This window comes from Mya arenaria, chromosome 1 (assembly GCF_026914265.1).
Source record: "Mya arenaria isolate MELC-2E11 chromosome 1, ASM2691426v1".
Classification (NCBI taxonomy): Eukaryota; Metazoa; Mollusca; class Bivalvia; order Myida; family Myidae; genus Mya; species Mya arenaria.
Window position 1 is genome coordinate 58499241 of NC_069122.1, and position 23504 is coordinate 58522744.

A 23504-nucleotide genomic window follows, 5' to 3' on the forward strand; every position below is an offset into this window, starting at 1 on the left:
CTTTGTCTACGAATAAATTGAGTGCACATGCAATTCTTAATTTTGCATTTGAACCCAACAACATGCAATTAGTTTTTTTTGGATGTATTGCCATGTTGTTTACTTTGCACCAATCCGATACCATATCTAAATTTTTTTGCAACGTACGTTCAATTTCCTGCGTATTTGAACTTTTTGCATATAGTGTAGTATCATCAGCATATAAGTCAATCATGGTATTTTCAATTTCAAAGGTTATGTCATTAATATATATAATAAAAAGAATAGGACCAAGAATGGATCCTTGAGGAACTCCAGACCTTATACATCTTCGTGAAGATTGGGAATCCCCGAACTTTACAGTTTGGTGTCTATCTTTCAAATATGAAGTTATCAGTTGGACGGAATTATCACTGAAGTTGTATAATTTCAATTTATGTATAAGTATTTGGTGATCTACTAGATCGAACGCCTTTCGTAAATCAAGAAAGAGAGCACCTACATAGTTTCCATTGTCAATTCCATCAATCCAATCATCAATTATTCTTATCAACGCTGTATGATAGGAATGTTTTTCTCGAAACCCAGATTGAAATTCATGTATGACATTCGTATTTTTTAAAAATATTTTGATTTGATCTGCCAAGTGCCGTTCAAACACCTTTGACAGTGTTGGAAGGATAGAAATTGGTCTATAATTATTTGGATCATTGCGATCAGAAGATTTATATATAGGCAAAACCTTAGCCTCTTTTAATGAGTCTGGGAATATTCCTAGCCGTATGCTATTATTTATAATGGACGTTAGTGGTATAACAATACAATCACCACATTGTTTTAGGATATTAGGCCCTATTCCATCTAATCCTGTAGCTTTCGCCGTATTAAGCTTATATACCTCTAATGGGGTGATGTAAGATATATCAAAGTACTGACCCTTTAGCAAACTATTTAATTTGGTACCAAGTTTTGAAAAATGTGTTTCATCGAACACTAATTTATTGATACAATCGGATATGTCAGTACAATGCTTATTGAGCACATCTAATATTTGTGCATCGCCAACAACATTTATTCCGTTTGTATGAAGGTATTGTGGTAATATTATACTATTATTGTTAATAGTGTCATTATTATTATTCAACTCTCTGAGGTTCTTCCATAACACCCTAGGATCTTTACAAAATACACAAAAGTACGTAACACATTCATACGCGCAAGCCATTCCATATTTTGACATTTGACAGATTGCGGTCAATTTTAACCAAATTGAGACCGAAAAATAAAAAGGAATACTATTATAGACAGGTATATAATAAATGGAATATTAAAATAATAATGGTGACCTGCATCATGTCTCGTTCGGTGATTAATCACGTATCTGTCTCGATAACAGTCTCGACTGATACGTGTCTACTCACCGAACTTTACGTGATACAGGTCACTAGAAAAGCGTCCTATCCATATATCCCCAATGTATAACTTCATAAAGTGCGTATACATGAATCATAAAACTTATATGTTTTCTACAATCGTTGTTATGTGCCTATAGATGATAAAGCCCGACATCTAGTGGTACGAGACAAATCCTGTAAATATGGATGACAAACGGGCAGAGTTTTCCCAACATGAGGGGTATATCTCAGTTTTTCCTCGGCCTGTCGATCAGTTCTGTTAGCTCAATTTTTGTCAGGCATGTAATTACCAAAACAAACTTTGCTCATGTTGCTACTTCATGCTTATGTGTAAATCGGTCTCCCAAGTGTTTCCCTGAGACTTCAAAAATAATACCATTGAAATGTATTGATTTTGTTGTTTTTCTATTGGAGGTTATAGAATGGTTTTCAGGGAAATGTAAATTATATTGCATTATTCATATGAATAATGAGTTTCTATTAAAGAGTAAGCTTTCCTCTTTGGATTGTAGTTTTTGTTCTTTATCTACTTATCTTACATTGCAAATTCGCATTAACAAATCGAGAAGCTAAGTGTTAATATATTGAATAACCATTGAATAAATTATGAAAGGAAAACTGTCGGACAGCCCATCATTCAATTTGATTTTAGAAGCATATTCAAAAGGCTTTTCTTAGTTGTATTGTATTTGACTAGTATTTTTACGGATACTTTATGACCGCCGATGAAATGCTCTTATCGTCACTAATATTAACAATACTTTGTTTGGCTTCCATTTGAATGTGCAAATTAGTTTACTATAGGCGTTAGTGAATCCTTGCTTCCTAAACATTCCAATAATAGCATAGTTTTACTATATTGCGTTTCTTCGCCTACCCGTTCGCTTACAGCTTAGTTTGTGTAATTAAACGGTAACTGAGCAGTTTGTCCCAGTTTCACTTTTCGCAATTCTAACGCACTATGTGCAGAGGGGTACACGTATTCCGGATCTGCAACGGTTTAAGTGAGGTTTTGGAGTCTGATAACTTTTTTATTCCGTAACCTAGAAGCATGAAATAAAAACCCGAGGGATGCATGGTAATTGTAGAGCCGAATGCGCGTCATGATATTTTGGAAGCATATAATTTATACTACTAACCAGGCGAAAACGGGTCCCGAAAGTCCTATTTTGTCATTGATTCGCCGCCATCTTGCATATCAGACTCCAAAACCTCACTTAAACCGTTGCAGATTCGGAATACGTGTACCCCCCTGATGTGGCGTGTTGTTTTGTATGACAATTTAATATTATATCGTTGACAATGTAATCAAGACCGATCTCTTGTAGATTTTCCAGTTCGTAGACATATTTCAGTGAAGACATTATACTAAACTCGCAATTAATTAAATGTACAGATCCATTAAGCCGAGGCAGGTGTTTTAACATAGGAACAACAATAACGTTTAATTGCTATTAGAAAGATAAAAGTGGAAGTAAATGGAAAACAAATTACTTTCATAATTGATATTTTATCCTCGCACAACATGTAGATATATATTTTCGGGTTCATTGGTATTGTTTAATGAATCTTGAAATAGATAACATCTGTTTTAACCCGGTTTAATGACTCGTAAAGTGACTCGCTCATGTTTCGGGACCAAAAAATAGTTTTCCCGGATATGCATCTGAAAACATTTATTTTATAATTATTTTACTAAATGATATCGAAATTGCACAGAAAAAACATAGTTTGTTTTAAAAAAAAGAGTGTTTTATGAAATGTTTGGAGGTAGTATAGCATTTGATTCTGCCTTCAACAACTTCTATCACAGTATAACATTCTAAATCGGGCATTAAATAATTTTCAAGTTCGAAATTTTGATTTTACATTATAAAACCCTCTGTGCAGAGATATAGCAGATCCGTGGTCTAGTGGTAACACACTTTACTGTCAACCCAGGGTCTCAGAGTAAACCCTCTCACCACTAAACATTCTCATCGCCTCCCATGAGGCACGTCTAACGGGGGTCCCGTATGAAAGTGATAGCAAACTGCAAAGTTTTGTTCGTATGTTTGAAAAAGTAAAATTGAAATGAAATGGACTTGAGGAAATAGGTTGGTAGAAAGCCCCCCCCCCCCTTTGTTGAAAATCCCGCCCTCTTATTTTCACCACGTTTACTGTACTCCATTATTTGTGGTGGCTACAAAACATGTAACACTTTGTGAAATCATGCACACATACAAATACACAAACATACAAAGAAAATATGACAGCCGATACAGATCCAAACATGTCAAACATGTCAAAATGTATATCAAGTATTTCGTATGATAAGAGATTCGGAAAACGTTTTCGATGTTGTGAGTGGTGTGGTGGATACAGTAACATAGACTATCTCTTACTCGTTATGAAAAATTGTGTGTTCGAACATTCCGCGTGTCCAAGCTGTTTTGATAAATACAACGGATTTTGTCCTGCTTGTTGGTTGAACCATCCAGTTGCGTTAGCACACATTAAGGACAGGAAACAATACTACAAGAAATTTGGTAAAATAGAAACTAGCGACTGGTTATTGAGAGAGATAAGGGATGATTACCTCGTCACCATTAAGAAAAGCACAAGGGAAAAGTTCAAAAGTGACGTGTTGATGTTCGCCTTTTTATAATGCAAAGTTCTAATGGGTATAAAAGCAAAACACTTCAAAACATTGAAAAGACTGCAAAACCAAACTGCAAAGAGATCATGGCAAAGCAAATCAAATGTGAGATGTCAGATGAATATGATCACCACCGATATTGGCTTAAACATGAAAACAAGGGTACCCCCCTTTCATGCCATGATTTTTTCGATGTGTACCGCTGCAATTACTGTGCCGAGAACTGTCGCTGCGACGATTGTAAATTGTACAGACAGAAGATGGATTTGAATGATTTCAATGCCAGGAACTGTGTGATGCATGAGATGGCTAACACCGTAAAAACACAGAAACCAGACAACACCAATACCTTCCCGCAACAAACCGAATCGATGAGTGTTGATATGTTGGACAAGGAAATGTTCATGAATTATTACAAAATGTTCAAACCGCAAATGGATTTAAACGATTCCAGTTCCAATGCGGGAAAGAAAAGAAAAGTGGACAATTGTGAGATGTTTTTGTAGATAACGATTTTCGTCAATTTTGCAATGTCAATTTTTGTAAAATAAACATGAATATAAATGAAATATTCTGTGTCTAGTATTTTCGTATATGCAAAAAACGCACAAATTGTTTCACCAAGGGTTTGGATTTGCCATGTTACTGTTGTCAAAACATTTGAATTACATAAACTGAATGAAATCGGCTTGACACTACATTAGTGATATATTTTTGAACCTTTTAAATAAAGTATGGCTCACAACAACGGTAAAAAAGCTCAAAATATATTTCGTATGATAAGAGACTCGGAAAACGTTTCAGAGCTTTTCATTGGTGCGGTAGCTATAGTAACATTGACTCTCTCTTGTTCGTTATGAAACAATGTGCATTTGAACATTTTGCATGCATTTTGTGTTTCGAAAAATACAAAGGTGTTTGCCAACAGTGTTGGATAAACCACCCGGCACAAAAAAGGAATAGAAAAAACAGAAAACGTTACTACAAAAGAGTGGGTTAAAATAAACAATAGTAACTCAGAAGGAAAAGATTATCTGGCTAGAATCAAGCAAAGCGCAAGAGAACAGTTTAAGCACAACGTACTGAGATTTGCGTTCTTAAGACCTAATGTATTACATTAGGACAACGGTTTTTGAATATATCGTGCTAATTCTTCCTGAAAACAACAAATGTCAAACAAAACGCATCATGACAAACAATTGTAATGAGAACTGCCAGTGTGATGAATGTAAGTTTTTTAGATCGAATTATTATGACTGCAAGATTTACGAAGTTGAGGACTGCTAGTGCGACGACTGTAAGTTGTACTACACAGAACAAAAAGAGATGCTGATAAATTGTACATCGAACTTAAGCGTTAAGACGAAAACAGAAAACTGTGAGCTGACCAGCGATGTTAACATTGTAAAAAGAACAGAAAACCAGCCATAAAGACTTCTGATAACATAAAATAAACATACAAACGAATGCTTTGAAATTGTTTATTATTGTATTTCGTAATATTCACTTGTAAGTGGCAAAGTAAAGTCATTCATGAAAAATCTTGAGTGTTTTCGTTGAATAGTTCCATACAGGCAGCTTCGTCTAAGGATTGCAGATTGTCTGTTTGAGATTTCAAGCGCAAAACTTCGTCTTCCAATGCCGTGTTAATTGCTTAAGCTGATTGTTTTCCGCAGTCAGCTGTGACAGATTCAATGTCAAGCGTGTTACTTCGTCCTGCAATAGTTGACCATCGTCCGTATTCAAGTTGTGCAAATGAGTTTGCTTATGCCGATCGTTCTCACTGGTCAAACTAAACACCTTTTGTTGTAGTGCGCCACATTTCTTGCGATACTCAGTCGTTGCTAGTATTGAGACGATATCTTTGAACTCGTGCTTGTTATCACCCATACATAGTCCGCTACGAAGCCAATAATTTGTAAATTAAGGTTGCTTATGTCCGTCATATTTCTATTGTGAGCGATCACTGTCAGTTTTTTTTCGATTTATATCATGTAATGCGATATACTAGTGAATTATTTTGTTCATATTATAAGGGCTGGAAATTTGGTACTTTCATACAAAATCTAAAACAATTATGTCCAGTCAAGCATTGACACAGCAAACAACGCCTTGTGAGAACACCAGTGAAAAAGAGCAGATGCAAGAAAACATGACGAGCGAATCTTGTTCTCAGCAACCCATGGATGATATCAATGAAGATGAAAAAATGATAGAAATGGCAGAAGATTTTTAAGAGATGTTGAAATCGAGTCTATGCAAGATGACAACCCAGACAGCGCAGTTTGTTATATGAGAAATTGCTACGTTTATGACGGTTACTGTTATGATAGTAATACTTTTGAAGACATTGAAACCGTAGACGAAGAAGTTAACATTGACGAAATTGAACCAAGCATTTTTGTGAGCGAAAAAAAGAATTGACAGTTTTCCATAAAGTGCTTTCCCGAATGAAAAGGGTAAAACAATTGTTCAGATGTTTTAACTTTGAAAAGATATGGTGAAATTCATTTTGATTGTTTATTAAATCTCGATTGAAAAAAATAGTAGCATAGTTACATAGTAGCAAGCACTGTACCTAGCACTGTAGATTCCATGGTTCATGGCTTAAAATAATGCAATGAGTTAAACGAATAAAGTTAATATAAAAAGCTTATTTTTTTTCTTCTCATGTCATACTTGTCAAAACCTACTGACCAAGTAAACGCATTATGGGTTTCAGGAAAACAATCAGAATATGTTTAAGGAAGCTGTTCAAAAGGTCTTCGTGTGATACAACACCGAAAGATATTGACAGTGTGCAGAGTCACAAGTGTACCAAACTGTATCCGTGTTTAGAGTGTTTGGTTAGTGAGAAAGCAGTCAGCAAACAGACATGCTCTCCAATTTCGAAAAGCCATCAGTGTCCTGAACTGTACCCCTGTTTGGTGTGTTTGATACAAGAGGACTCGAGTGTTGACAGAACTTGCCAAACTGAACTTGTTGCAGAGCAGCCATCAAACTATCAAGAGCTTGAAAGAAATGAGAGCCATCAGGCACTTCGCCAGGCGTGGGAGACAATTTGTCCCAAAACGGTGTTGACAATATATTGAATGAATGAACAGATAATGAATGCTAACAAAATAAAATGTATGAACTGTTCGTGTTTTATTGTGTTTATCTATAGTAATCTAGTTGGAGTCACTTAAGCTTCAAGACAAACTATGCTTGCTCATAGTTAACAACGAGTAATGGTCATATAGTCATATATATGTGCAAATCGCTATGCATAACTCCTCAAAGATACACAAAATGTATCGTAAAATGCTACAAAGTTCGATACTTAAGCAAAATAAAACATGAAATAAAGTAAAACAATCACAAAAGAATGTTACTAGTTTCGGTACAAGCTATACTGAGCTGATTATTATTATAAGGGAAAGTGTTGTCTGCCGTATTCACTTTGATACGGTTGAACCCATGTAAACAATACTCTTTTTGTGTAAAATTTTGGGATATTTTCTGTGTTTGAAGGTACGACTTTGGTAGTTATAGTTTCTATAATGTTTTCGTGATTGAATAATGCCGGTTTTATGCATATACAAGAGATATAAATGATTTTACGAGGTTTTAAACATTTCCAATTTCAGAAAATATTTCTACTTTCGATTTCGTTTTTCTGAAAATGAACACAACAAGCATTTTATTTTTTCCTAATGTTTTATATCATAAAACGATACATAATTAAGATAATTTCAATTATTTTTTATGAGTGTATTTTCTTTATTTTCGTAAAAATGAATTATTTGAATAAAAAAAATAATGCAATTCATGGAATGATATGACGTGTTATGCTTGACGTCAAATTGCAGAATTCTCGCTGTTCGCTTGTCGGCCATCTTGATTTTTTTATTGTGAAGGTCGTATTTCCAGCTTTCCTGCGGTAAATATGACATGCATGTTTAAAAGTTGTATGCGAAATTGTGTCTAAATATATGATGCATCATATTACCAACAAGTTTTGTCGAGTTACATAAAAACTTCTGTCAAAAGAAATTGGTTCAGTTCGTTTTAGAATGTTTCTAGCTTAAGAACTTCAGCGAACACGTTGTATATATTACCGTTTTGGATGTGTTCGCTGAAGAGAACGCCGTATCCAAACCCTACCAGAATTCGTGACATTTTTATATCACGCTGTTATTTCACTTGTATGCATTATACATACAAAATAACTGTATCCTCAGGTAAATGAAGTAAAATGTAGTTCACAAACACATTTTCAACACCAAAAAACGCTTTAAAGATAGTTGATTTAGCATTTTAATAAATCCTATTACAAGCATTCCTTAACTAGGTCATAGTTGTGTTCAAATTTAATCACGTGACACCAAGATTTTCAGAAAATACCCATGTGACCTACATTTGACCTCACAAATGTAGTGTTTATTTTGCTGTTATTTTTTCTATTTCGAATAATTAGTAAATAACTAATAACAAATTTGGAATAAATCAATTGTTTTTACTTATCAAATGGTATTTTCAGCCTTACTGCAATTGGATTCAACTAAATGAACAATGTGATTCCGTTACTATAAATAAAATCCATCGACGTCATCATGGTCATGTGATTGCATTGCATCATCACATTCAATTGATTCTGGTTGACTTTTCTATGGAGGTTACGCCATAACTTTAATGTGTTGCAAACATCAAAAAAATAAATATCAACATTAAAGTTATGGAAGCCAGAACTAGAATGTTTCGAACATTCTCGAAGCCGTTTTTAGAAACTTTAATTTTTCGGCTTGATATGTTGAAAAACAAAGTAAACATTACTAAGCAGTGTTAATTCATATCTTTTGTCTTTTTTATGTCACATTTTGAGTGATTTCAACTTTGTTTAGGGACCAAACTGGCAGAAATAAGAAATGGCAAATGATGGATTTTTTCTGTGTTTGAAAAAAATGTTGAAAATTATTTTCTAAACCAGAAACGGCAGTTCAAATGCAGTCTCCTGTGTGTAAGAAACCTGGTGATCAAAATGATTGAAGGCAGTACCCAAGAAAGTACATTTACAAGTAAGTAAAACAACTCAAAATTCATTCGATGAATTGAACTGTCATATCATAATCTCAGTGCATAGTCTGTTTGATCTCATAACAGTCTGCATTCGAATGAAAGGTTTCATAAATATGACACAAGCTGAAATATGCCTTGAATAATTGCAAAATTTATAAACTGATGGGTTTTCTTATAACAGACACTGTGTTTGATTTATTACATTGAACTGCTATTAGATAAATTTTCAAATTGTGTTTGATATCTACCAATGCCATAAATGCACAATTTTGTTCCTGTTGTGTACGATTATTGATAAGAAATGTTGGAAATATTATACCCCCTGCATGTAAACAGTTTATCTGTTTCTGTTTGTATGTAGGAAGTACTTTGTTATTAATATTATTTCAACATAGATGATGTTGATGAAATGCACTTGGCAATGCTTTTAAAAGAATGTTTTTTTTCTAAAACTAACAAGCAATATGTGCAGTTTTGTTGATAAAATGTTTTGTTTCAGAATTGTGAGGAGTAACCTAGCCTATATTACCTGAAGCTCACCCAATATGCAATGTGTTATGCTCTGTCAATAACAAGTAAGTAATTTCACCAAATTTCATCAAAAACAAATCTCAAAGCTACACTGAAAAGTAAAGTTGACTCATCTTGGTCCTTTGATATATCGAAACACTGAACCAACATGATTTGATTTTGCTCTTTGTACTTATTTCACATTATGGTAGCAAAGTTACAGATTGGTAGCATTCAAATTGTGCTTCAGTATAAATTGTTTTTCAGATTGTGAATCGTTAAACGATTGGTCTGCCACAACAATCAAGTTTCATGCAGTAAATATTTTCATCAATTGATAAAATATCTTTCAACAAACAAAACTAACTGGTAGTTACAATGAGCAGCAACATGAACTAATCTTGGTGCTAAGTGTTTGATTCATTTAACATAGTGCCAACATTGTTTCATTTGTCTGCCTATCACTACAAATGATACATGTTAATACACCATATTTTGTGAGAAGTTTTGCAGAATGTTTTCAATGTGGAAGAAATTTTGTTGAGGACAAAAGTAAATTTGCTGATGTGAATAGTTTTAAGAAATTATGAAACAAATATTGAATTTACTTTGATTTTTTGTTGTTGTTGATATGATGCTATTTCAGAGCTGTCTGCAGTTACCAAGACCAAGATCAAGCTGCATGCAGTGTTATTTTGTCTGGTGGTCAAAGAAAATGGAAAGTATTGTAAGATTTCTAGTTTTGTAACTATGTTAATTATCTCAAGATTGTTTATAACATTGTTGCTACCAGCAAAAATAAACTTAATAGAAGTTAATTTGCCAGTATTCAATCTAAATGTTTAGCATCTTGAAATTTTGTAAAACATATTTTGTAAATGAAAATTAGTGAGGTGAAGCTTATATTGTTAGGTTTTATTGTATCTCATCTGGCAGGGAGAACAAGATCATTTAAGATTCATGTTTTTGGTGGTAAACAAATTGAACAAGTATTGTACTGACTTTTTTTAACTCATTGAGTTTTTCTTTCTGAACAATTTCATTGTCCTTGTAAAAATAATGATACTTTCAACAGAAATGTTTTGTTTTTCAGCTCTGTATGGCTGGTCTGACCTCAGTGGAGGTTGTTTGTTGAAATGGTTTCGGGATATTGAAGTAAAACAATACAGGGTAAAATACAAAGTGCTTATTTATTTTTTAACTTGTTCATCCAGTATTTTATGGTACAACAATGATGTAGAATAATTACTGAGTTGCGGCTTCTCTGAATAAACATCTGTTCACTTTATGTCCACAGTTTTTTGAAAAAACAAACAGGGCATCTGTTTTCCCAGTTTGTCGATTTTCTCGTTTTACAGTATGTCCCACCAAGAGTGAAGGGCTGTCTGTTGGCTTCAGATTCCCAGTCTTCCTCGCTGATGATTTCTGAAGTCCTTACACAGTCACCCCAGTCTTCAACCTCGGTTTGTACAGGTGATGCTTTTTTGAACCATAGTTCATTGTCATGTCATTGGAGTTGTGTCTGTAACTCTGTTTTAAGCAGAGCAAGCCAAGTCTCAAGAATGGCAATTCTTTTAATTTTGCTGTTAATTCTCTCCATTTTGCTGATCATAAATTGCTGTAGGTTTACAAGTTTTTTAATGTTATTGAATATGCATTACAGATATAGTACGCGTATGCACAAAAATAATGCATTCTCTTAATATTCAGATCTGCATTTCACAGGTGTAAAATATCACAAGTAAATGGTATTTCAATCTATTTTTTTGTCAAACCATATGACACTATTTGTTCATGAAATTAAGAAATAATCAAACAATGCAAAATCTTCTAGTGAACCATCACAAATGAATGACATTTCACTTTATTATTTGTTAAACCAAAACATGAATGTCAAATTATTTACAGATGCTAAGCAGTTAATCATAAATTTCACTCTTATTATTTGTCAAACCAAAAGGTGAATGTTAAATTATTTGAAGATGCTAAGCATTTATCATACATTTTACTCTTGTATTTGTCAAATCAAATGATGAATGATAAATCGACTCACAAAATTAAGCCAACCAGGTGACGATGTACAAATATTTTAGGGTGACGAACTTTTTGGACAACTCGCCCAGCCAAACTCGAAGTTTTATAGACTAACGTTCGAATTTTGAGTTTGGCTGGGCGAGCTATCCGAAAAGCTCGTCACCCTAAAATATTTGTACATCGTCACCTTGAGGTGCTTAATTTTGTGACCAACTAAATCGTTATAAAATCAATGTAAAAAGGGGGGTACTCAGTGTGGAAAAAACTACATCGCTTAAACGCAAATGCGCTTTGGTAGATATATAGCTAAAACGCGAATGCGCTATGGTGTAAATCCAAAGTAAATTTTTTTGAAAATTTTGAAAAGTTGTCAAACAAATCATGATTTTAAGCACTTTTTTATTGTACTGCTCTGTCATTTGTAAATCAAAACTGAGAGAAATCTAAATCTGTTCTGAAATTAAGCATGTATCATTTTTGTAAAAATCCATTGTTATTAATGATTTTTACCAGAATAAACAGATTTATTTACTATTGTATGTAGGAATGTTTCGTCTTTTACTCTATTCCATTTTATTTTTTTTTCAGATGAGATGCCATACACAGGGGATCCGACAGAAGACAGAATTCGTCGATGTATTTGAAATATCATTTTTTATTTGAAAAAGGTTACCTATGCACACTTGTTCTTTTTAAATTACTGTTTATATTATATGTGCTTTGTGCCGTTGCTTTTTGTTTTATCAGTTATTCTCCAAAATTTGTATTTCGTGTCTAACATGAACATTGAAATTTTAGTAAATAATTTCAAAAAATGTAATTTAAATGGAGAAATACTCATTTATCTGTTTGATTTTATGTTTGTGCTGTCTTGCTTACCCAAGTAGCGCGGGTCTTGTTTGCTATTGTGAGTACTGTTGTTTGTTTATTGGCCATCCAAAGTATTGTTCACAAAAGTAAAACCATTTTTTTCATAAAATTGTTTATATTTTGGTCTTTGAATTTTTTCACTGAAACCACAGTTAAACGGTTTTTCACCATATATTTTTTTATAAGAAACAGCCAGAATCGGTCATGGCTGAAACCGAGGAACATTTCGAGGGCTCAACGCAACACTATTGTAACTGCAAGTTTTACAGAATTTAGCTTTTTGGCATTTTTGAGTGTATTTTGTTAAGATGCATTAACTCATAAAATATATTAGATGTATTCCTAAAATAAGTGTATCTTTAAAAATATTTGCTACCTAATTGTATCTCTGATGTGTTAAATTCCAAATTGCAACACTATTATAACTCCAGTTACAATAGTGTTGCATAAAAATTATAATATATAAATGTCACAGTGCAACACTATTGTAACTCTGTTATACTATATCACTATGATGTCATAATGTTTGATTACATCATCAGTTTCTTGGAAAAGAAGCTAAATATAGTAAGTAGGTTACAATTTTACAACTTCAATTATGGAAGAAATCAATAACAGTATGAAGTTTATTTATAAAATTATACAGGGTTGACCATGGCTTTTGGTTGATGATTGCCCCAGTGGAAGAAATAATTATTTTCACTGGGGCAATTATCAACCAAAAGCCATGGTCAAGCATTATTATCCTCATGACCCTGTTACTGTGTATAATACATATGATTTGTCATTTGTCAATGATTTCAAATGGATTTAAAGAACATTATTTTGTGGAATAATAAAGGATATGCATTATGATTAGCATGTACTGTAGTGACTTAGGTCTTAACGTTTTAAAGATGTGAAATAACAAAATGGTTTATGAAGCTGAAAAATAACGAGTGACTGGAAATCACATTAGCAAACTTTTTCGTACGTGTTTTCAGAATAAGCCTGCAATATTCTCATTCTTCAAATATTTCCTGTTTTACATTGGCATGTTTTGGTTGTTCATTTCAATTATAAGGTGGGCACAGCCAGGGTCGTCAAGCCTAGAAGCAATTTCATAAGCATCTCGACTTAAATGACCCTAGCCATTCTGCTGGAATAATTAAAAATTCTCAGCGAGTAAAGTAAAAAAAAAAACGTTTCTACAAAACATTTCCTTGCCTCAGTGCTTTATGACCTCTAACGGATGTAAACATCTGGTACAGTTTCGGGTAGTACTCATTACTGAAACAAAATGTTTGCCTACCAAGTATACAGCGGCCATTCTTATTAACGTGAAATTGGTGTCAGTCTTGACGTTCTCGTTCTCATCGGGCAATTATGCCATAATCGTAATAATCTCACGGGTTGGGACGATAATCATTATTACGGGAACGAATTTCTATAGTGAAATGTTATTATTTATAGTAGCATGTGTATTATCCCAAGATAAAGGGTAAGAATGATATCACATCATTAGTGTTCACTAAAGTTTGTGTCAATATTGCAATAATGCATAGAAATGTTTGAGAGGCTTGCGCTTTATAAATACAGAAGTGTTTTACTTTTCATATAAACAATTTCTTATTGTAATAATATCTTATGAAATTATAAATTAAATAACAAGAAAAATATTATTATGTTATGTTCATTACAAGGTAAAAATAAACTGATTTCTTTTATTTTTTTAATAGTTGGCTGTACTGTATATGAAGATTAATATGTGTAACCATTCTAAACATTTTCTTTAATCATTTTTTTATGTTATATTAATAGTTCAATTTTATTACAGATTTAACTTTAATTATGTGGCCCTGACACCATAGAACCATAATCTATATAAGTGAATACCATGACATTTTGGTACATGTAGTTCAGGTGTTATACAACATCCCAATGCAATTTAACTGAAAAAACACTCACTTTTTAAATACTATGGTCCAAATAATTTTATAATTGACTTAGGAAAAATATCATTTAGTAGTGTCCTAAAATGTTGATACAAACAATGTTAACAAATCTGTTATAAGACCCTGGTACAAGTCATTTAGTCCGGTCAATTTAATGTGTTTTCATAAAAGTTCTTAGAAATATGCCATATTTGCATTCCATCCGATTTGTTAAGGTTCTGTGGGATAATAGAAGTATTTGCTGAAAAAAAAATGCTACTTTTTCTGAAAAAAGGGTTTTATCCATAATAACAACATCCTATAAAAAATTAATCCATTTTTTTGTATCTAGGAAACAGATAATATGTTGCAAGATTCTAAACACCAGGGACACGCTTCCTATAACGGATGTGACCGGCAGTGTGTTGCAAACTCAGTAGCTACCATATGGCAAGACTACCAGCATCCTCCTGCAAAGGGGGAGCAGCAAACTATGGACAATCACACATAATTATTTGCAAAAAGGTTATACACAAAATGAAGGAGATTCAATACATGCTGAAGTTGAGAGAGCATCAAAACATGACAGTGTGTATACAAGTGGGCAGTGGGCAGCAATTGTCCGAACTGCTTACATTAAAGGCCATATTTTGTGAAAGAAATGAGTACGACTGACATTTTAGACATTAAACAGGTTGCAAGCAATGTGAAAAACTTTTCAATAAATGAAGATAATGAAAAGGTCAAATACAATGAAATAAAGACGGTATCATATACCTCAGAGAGGTCAAATAGCTTCTTTTATCAAACAAGCTATCATGGTCCTCAGAAGGAAATGAACTTGATTCACAGAGATTATAAGTACCTTCCATGGCTGAGAGTGTAAGACGAGGTTTACTGAGTTCCCGCAAAACACCCTGCGCGATGGTCGGGACGAACCTATAATCTTACACGAGCAACTATGGTAGATACTTAGAATCAAGTTAACTATTAAACCAAAACAGTACTATGCCACTAGTACAGTGTTCTTTAAAAAATAGAACATATGAAAATAATGAGATCAATTATAGAAGTATAAATATCTATAAATTAATTTATTAATATCGTATTATTCATCGTCGGATCAACATCGCTATGCTTCATTGTGTATGAAATTTAACAGAAAAAGTACTGTAGTTGCCAACGATGCTAATATTATGTTTAACATCAGATTATTAATTTGAATACCTAATTGTGATTTCAGTGTATTCCCCGTTTGCCAAACATAGAGGATAGCATGAGTGTTCGTTCAATAAGGAATTTATTTTACATTTATTAAATAAAGTTTTCTAAAATTGATTGAAATAAGCTGTGGAAACTTTCTATCAATTTTTGACAATTCAGTAAACATGAACTTAATAAATTTTGTTTAAATGACCACGAATTTGATATTCTATTTATATAATAAATTACATTTCTATGATTTGCAGGGCATTTTATGATGGCAACATCATGTTATAACATATTATTAAAATTCAGATTGTTAAAGCTGCACTCTCACAGATTGAATGTTTTGACAACTTTGTTTATTTTTTGTCTTGGAACGAGCCAAATTTTGCGAAAACCCATGGAAACCAGTTCAATAAGACTGCTGGCAAAAAATAGATCGCAGATTTGTATATTTAGTTAAAAAAATGATGTTTTATGCATTTTTCTTAAACCGTTAGTAATGATTTAAGCCATAAAACTTTAATTTTCAAACAGAAATATGAAAATCAAGATCTGTTTTTTTGTCAGCAATCTTATATCATTGGTTTGCAGATATTTACTCAAAAAATAGTTTTTTCCAAGACAAAAAATAAAATAAAATTGTACAAATGGTATGTCTGTGAGAGTGCAGCTTTAAGATGTACAGCTACATGTAGTAACTATTGATATACAAATATGTTATGAAAATTCTAAAAATTGTTATTATTAATCAAATGTAGGAACACTTAATATCATTGCACAGAAATCATATTTTCCAAGTTTGTTTACAATTATGGTCCTTTGTATTTCAGATTTTTAGGGAACAGTGAGAGAATTTAAATCATAAACACAATTAATTGTAAAGAGAATCACTTCGCAAATGAAATGCTGAATTTGCTGGTATATAACATAATTGTACATAATTATATTTAACTATGTAGTTAAAGTTGCTTTACCGAAAGTTATGTTTTATAATTTTAATAAACAGATAAAATTAAATGCAACCTTTTTTCATTATAGTCAGTATGATATATCGCTAGGTTATTGAGTAAATTCCAAGCCACAGTACAGTACACAGCGCATTAAGATTCAAGTTAACTATTTGTGACTTTTTTATGAATTGAATTTAAACGGCAACTTTGAATCTTATTAAAAACTACAAAGAACTATGAGGAATTAAATGTGTTTTAAGCTATGTTTTAAATTAATATGTAGGCACAACTTAAAAATAAAACAAAAATATCATTGTGTTGCTCTGCAAATTGTAAATAACTGGTAAAAAAAGATAATGCAACACTATTGCAACTTCAGTTACAATAGTGTTGTGTTGAAAAATTAAATGATATTTTCTCATTTTCAGAGGCAACAGTATTGTAACTAATATTTATTCAAATATAATAAAGACACAACATTATAATTCAAATTGCTATTTGGATTAATAAATTGATCCTACTTTCAAAGACAAATATACTAAGACTCTTACAAAATATGTATAATACAAAAAATTGTGAAGAATTTTTCAACCTCCTATAAAATTTGAAAAAAATGAGATACAATAGTGTTGCGTTGAGCCCTCGATTTGTGATTGAACAAAATTTTAGCAGTAATGCTGCTTGTAATTCATAAATTTATTAAGCTTTGGTCTTGTCATTTTGATTACGATATTGGTGTGAGCATAACTTGGTAAATGGTAAACATTTTGATATTGTGCACATGTTACAAAACGAGCCGAGAAGTTTGATCTTCGACGGAGTTTGTTCAGGAGCAAAATTTGCACTGCATTCTAAAATGTTTCATCTTTGCGAAATGCTGTTGACAAAATGATTTGTTTGCACGTGCCAGCATGGGTCGACGAGATTCGTTTCTCACTATCCTTTATGCGGCGGTATAAGATGCAAGCCTGTTGTTTTGTCAATGCTTGAATGAAAATTGAAATCAATATTGCAAGATCAAGTACATTTTTTAAAAAGAAATGTTAGTCAAAAGTGTTAGAATGTAGATGCGTAGTGAAATACCAGTGAAATATACTAGGTTCATTGCATTCTTAGTTTGGTTTCGAAGTGCAAAACTTCATTCATCACAAACATTCCTCTTGAACGACCGAACATTGATATGTGGCAATGTTTTCGTTCAGCAAAATGATTTGGCAAAAGTAATCTAAAGGCTAGCATGAGTATGGAGGTGTCGTTAGACCAACTTAGTATTGGTGTAAGGTGGTGTACAAAAGCCAATACTCGGAACTGCTTATGTTCACCATGTCACGCTACAGGCAATGCAAGATAGGGGGTGGCAACCTCTTTGTATCGCCGTGGTCCGACAGTCCACACAGTCTTTACAATGAGAGGGGAAACATAGGCAATCTGATGCTTCTTCCTAAGTGTGCCTTGTCGTGTAACTGCCTTTGGCTTTGCCTTTATTTTCATAAATAAAACTAGGTTAGGACCACATAATAGGGTTACGATGAAAATTAGGCTTCCCTTTTAATGTTTGAAGATAACAGCAACTGGCGTTATACTTCAAAAAATGGCCCGCAATACATATCACACGAACATTCAACATTTCAATAACATTTTGTCAGCAGCATTTTTCATTTTTCAAAAAAAAAAATACTCAGATGTACAAAAATAATGCATAAACATGAACAGCAAATTCAAATATTCTGCTCTGAATTGTAATTTTATGCTCTGAACAAAAATATTCATTGAAAATATTGTAATTCTAGAAGTTGACAAGGGATCTCAAGATTTCAAAAAAAAAAACGAACTATAGGCTTTATTTCACACAAGATTTCATGAAAAAAAAAATCTTCATAATGTTCAAAATCTAGAAGTTAACGAGGGATCTCAAAATTTCATAAAAACATTATAGGCTCCATTTATTCAAAATTATAGGCTCATGCAACTCTTTCAAAAAATAACAAATTTCAATATTGTGGACTCGCGTCCATGTAGCACGCAGAAAATGTTCTTGCTTCAAAATACTGAAACTAGCTCCGACATGAATTTTTCATATTCAATATTTTTTTCAAACAATTGAGATATCACAATCATCAGCCATATATACAAAAATAATGCGGCACGAAGTCCATGAAACCTGAAAAAAATGATAATTTACTGAAACTGGCGTTCACACAAGATTTCAAGAAAAGTTATAATCTTCATGATATCAACAATCACACATCACAAGAACTCTGAATAACAATTTCATGATCTGAACATTCGAATATTCTAAAAATCTAGAAGTTAACGTGGGATCTCAAGATTTCAAAAAACGAACTATAGGCTTCATTCTTAAAAAATTATAGGCTTTATGAAACTCACCAAACACTCAGATTTCAAAACTTCAACATGTGTACTCTGAACTAGCGTTCACACCAGTTTTCATGAAAAAAATATCATATCTTCATAATGTTGAAAATCTAGAAGTTAACGAGGGATCTCAAGATTTCATAAAAATATTATAGGCACAATTTTCTCAAAAATTTTAGGCTCATGCAAATCTCTCAAAAAATAACAAATTTCAATATTTTAATTAATTGTACAAACATGATGCGGCACCAAGTCCATGAAACATGAAAAATTGATATCTAATTGAAACTGGCGTTCACACAAGATTTCATGAAAAAAAAATCTTCATAATGTTCAAATTCAACAAATCAACATTTGCAGCATCCCTCACAGATTTCAAAATCACAAGCCATATGTACAAAAAAATGCGGCACCAAGTCCATGAAACTTGAAAAAAATGATATTTTGCTGAAACAGATTTCACATAATCTTCATAGAAAAACTACTTCATTCACAGATTTCAAAATCTTGAGCCATTTGTACAAAAATAATGCGGAATCAAGTGATAATTCTGGAACTACTTCATATGAGCGTATAAATAAAAGGGGTTAAAAAATAGTCCTAACAATTTAAGCACAATTATAATGCGATGCGCATTAATTTTGGCCATCGGGTATATAAGCTCCACATTTTTCAATATTCGTCATTCCAGTAGCGAGCTCTTAGCTCAGAAGTGCTGTTAGTCTGCTGGGAGCCAAAAGTGAGTTTGAACTTCTCAGATTCCTCCTCGCACTATGAACTTGGTGCATCAGAGATACAGAGAAAATATCTGAGAGGTTTTTTGACCTTCTGCTTTGAACATGAGAACCGTATGTCGCGATACCTCATAGTTTTTCGCTCTTGAGTCTGGCCAACTCATGTTGTCGATCACTATGACATCGCCGTACGAATACGATCATTCTCTGTGATAGCCATTAGATCATATACAATTCAAAAGCGATTTTGGCAAGTGATTTGTTATTTGCGTCTGGTAGAATGAGCATAGAAGTATAGCTTCGACGAGATATGTTTCTCATTGCTCAATATGCTACGGTCTTGGATGCAATGCAATGATTTTGACAACTTCGCAAAAACATTTTGGCAAAAGTAAAATTTGAGAGGCTACCATGAGTATGGAGGTGTCGTTAGACCAGCTTAGTATTGGTGTAAGGTGATGTAGAGTGCCAATACTAGGAACCGCTCATGGTCATCATGTCGCGCTACAGGCAATGAAAAAAAGGGAGTGGCAACCTCGATGTATCGCTGAGGTCCGACACTCCACACAGTCTTTACAAAGAGAGGGGAAAACTTAAGCAATCGGATGCTTATTCCTAAGTGTGCCCTGTCGAGTAGTTGCCTTTAGCGCTGCCTCAGTTTTTTTTTCAAAATTCAAAATTCAATCGCTTCTTTGCTCATAAGAGGCGATACAAAATGAAAATGCTTTCTTAGATCATAGTAAGCATTTCCTACCTGCAAGTAAAGCGAGCAAATATGCCTCTATCTGCTTAAGAGGTGTGTTTAAAAGTGAACTCTGTAGCCTTCTCTGAGCTCAAAAATGAAATAAGTCTACAGAGTTTTCAAGCCTAACTTATGGTTGAGGGTACTTAAAGTTAATCGCAGAAATCCCTTCTTTGATCGGACAATGCGGCTGAGGCACTCGATTCTTGCCCCAGTACAGGCCTTCTTGTATCTGAGATCACTAGTTCTGCGTTGTGCCTACAATGAGTCAGCAATACCCAGTTTGTTACACCCAAGTAGCCCAACACTCTACATTATAGGTGTAACAAATTGTAGAAGGTCGCCTGGGAGACCTCTAATGGATGCTGATTTTGCGTAGTGTATGACACTAGGAAAATAGGTTTCTGGCTCTGAGTTACCATTTTCCAATCTCGCTGATGCGGTGGGTAACCTGACCAATGCCAGTCACAAGTCTGGATGAAAAACAAGGAGTGAACACATAACATAACAAATATACTTTTCACATTGGATGTTTGATATTATAACAATTGTAAACTTTTGCTTGTGTTTGATTTCATGAAAACAAATGTGTATAAGTATGTATATTGATATGTTTGCAATGCTTTGCATGTTTGTACTTTGTTATCTGCTTACATTTTGAATAAAAATGAAACTGAAATTAGAAGCATTAATTGTATATGAGAAATTGTCAATAGTTATGCAACGATTGAGTGAAACAAAATTTAAGCATCATGAAGACTTTCGTCTTTTTTAATGCTTCAAACTGGAATGTTCACTTCACTTTCACGAGAAAGCCATTTTTAAATTTCATCTCATGTTTTTAAAATCTTCAAACATAAGTAAAAACTCATGTTTCCTTTGCATTATAATTTCAAGCTCTTATAATCTTCACTTCCCAACTCATTTGCACCAAGTACGGTGGCCGAGTGGTTAAGGCGTTGGACTTAAGTTCCAATGGACGAATGTCCGCGTGGGTTCGAACCCCACCCGTACTAATATTTTTGCATTGGAGTTCCATTTTAGGCAATTGTCCATTCGATTAAGCGTAACTGCAAAGTTTTGTAAGGAATACATGATAATAAATAAATAATACCCATAATGAAGAATATGAGCTTTTATATCATACGCTTAAACTTTTATAATGCGCAAGTGTTTATCCAGTGAAATAAGTTTATGATGGTCATTGTTCAAAGTAAAACGAATCAGTGTTTTCATTGCATTATAATTTCAAGCTCTTATTACTCGAGTTTCATTCATCAATTGTTTAATCCATTTATTCAGTTGATATCAAACATGTCAGACACAACTTTAAGCTTAATTAGCAATTTGGCAGATCGTATGGAACACAGTGAAACTCAGGTGCTGTACATGAAGACGATCGTAGTAAATAACAGCAAACACATATCTAGCGTCTTGAGAAAACTTTTGCCATTAATTCGTAAAAGTGTAAAATCACTTCATAAGATAGTTTCTTCAGAAAAACCTTCTAGCAAGATGAGCGAGCAAGACAAAAGAAATAGAGAAGTTTTACCTAGTGATGAAACGATTATCGAGTACAATGGATAAATCGTCGCTGACAATGCTATGTCGGCGACAATCGATAGTGGTTGTCTAAAATCGATGTCGCTAATGTTACTTCCGGTAACTACGTATTTTTTTTGTTTTGTGGTAAAAGTCGAGTAAATGTAATTTTTTCTGTCAGGTAAATTCTCGTTGAGTTCATTTAAGCAAGAGATGTCACTTTCTTACAAAAATGCGGTGAATGTAAACACTTTTGCTTAAAAACTTACAACCTCTCCCCAAATTAAAAATTAATCTTAATTGTTTATATATTTCATAAAACATTTTTCAATTAGCTGTCTCTGTGATATAGTGGGTCCGGTCTTTCCTGTAAATACCGGGGATTCCGGCTCGATGCATTCTGTTTTTGAAACCGTTTTTGGTTTGGTTTGTAATTAACTAATTTATCTTTTTGTTGAAAGTTTTATGAAATTAAGATGTTCTAATGAAATGATAAATTTTACAGGTTCACAAAAATTTAATATGCATTTACATGGATAAAATATTAAGATAACTTACATGCTCCCGTGTGCATCATTTTGCAGTATAATGTGCAATTATTAAGTATGTGTTGTGTTGTAATGTGTTTTTTATCGTTTAGTTGTTAAAAGACAGAAAGGGGTTATGGAAATTTACTTTCTGTTGCAAAAAGCATGTCTATAGCATCACACGCACTGAATCCAGGTTTAACCATTTAAATGCTCGTGATACTATGTATAAATAATGTATTCCTTACTGATATTATGAACTTTCGATTATTGTCCGATAGTAAATCGAAATGCTTGGTCCGATTCGATTCGATTATCGATAGCAAATGGAGTCCGATTTTCAAACACTAGTTTTACCACTAGCCAGAGAAATTAAACGTGACTTCAAAAACTACAAAATTGAGTTGAACAAAATATCAGAACGTTGTGGCAGGGAGAAAGAAATTGACATTTTATCCGAAATCCGATCGGTATCCAAGATCTTGCGTAAAACAAACCCACTAATATCCCTTTTGCGCAATCTTCTCTGCAGGGAAGCAGAGTTGCAACGACAAATCGACGAAAAATCATTTGTACTAGTTGTGTAACAAACAAAAAGTGTATTGTGTTTATACCCTGTGGACATTTATCTTGTCAGGCATGTTCCATTACCAGCAGCGAATGCCACATTTGTAGCTCAGCTATTGTTGGAAAATATGTTATTAATAAATCATAAACAATTATTTGTATTTTTGCTTTCTGTTTATTTAATTTTCATGGCAAGGTGAACTGTGTTAATCAAACACTACCCGTTCTGATTCACACAGTTATGCTGTTGACAGCCGCAATACGCTAGTTAGCTCAAATTTCTAACATTAGTTTCTGAAGTTGACGAATGCAGGTTCAAGAAATAATGTATACGCTTTTTTGAGAACTTCAAACTATTTAAACATACAGCGGTGACTGTACTATTAACTAACTAAATTACCATTTACACGTTACAACATACATGCGAGAAATGGCAAATC

At 33.2% G+C, this 23504-nt stretch overlaps 1 protein-coding gene and 1 non-coding gene across 4 annotated transcripts; both read left to right on the plus strand.

The window, feature by feature from the left end:
* The first annotated feature begins 7459 nt into the window (after positions 1-7459).
* LOC128202902 (uncharacterized) lies at positions 7460-12627 on the plus strand. Of its 3 annotated transcripts, none has more exons than XM_052904265.1 (7): positions 7460-7545; positions 9002-9089; positions 9590-9665; positions 10247-10327; positions 10694-10770; positions 10959-11073; positions 12223-12627. In XM_052904265.1, exons 3-7 carry the CDS (start codon positions 9641-9643, stop codon positions 12276-12278), a joined length of 354 nt encoding a protein of 117 aa, XP_052760225.1. In that variant the 5' UTR covers positions 7460-7545; positions 9002-9089; positions 9590-9640; the 3' UTR covers positions 12279-12627. The 3 variants fall into 3 exon arrangements, with proteins under 3 accessions (XP_052760225.1, XP_052760068.1, XP_052760152.1); XM_052904108.1 differs by having other exon boundaries at positions 10959-11063; XM_052904192.1 differs by lacking the exon at positions 7460-7545 and adding an exon at positions 7579-7954 and having other exon boundaries at positions 10959-11063.
* An 8734-nt stretch (positions 12628-21361) lies between these two features.
* Positions 21362-21444, plus strand: Trnal-uaa (transfer RNA leucine (anticodon UAA)). Its single transcript has one exon. It is a non-coding gene; the product is annotated as a tRNA-Leu (tRNA).
* The last annotated feature ends 2060 nt before the right edge of the window (positions 21445-23504 follow it).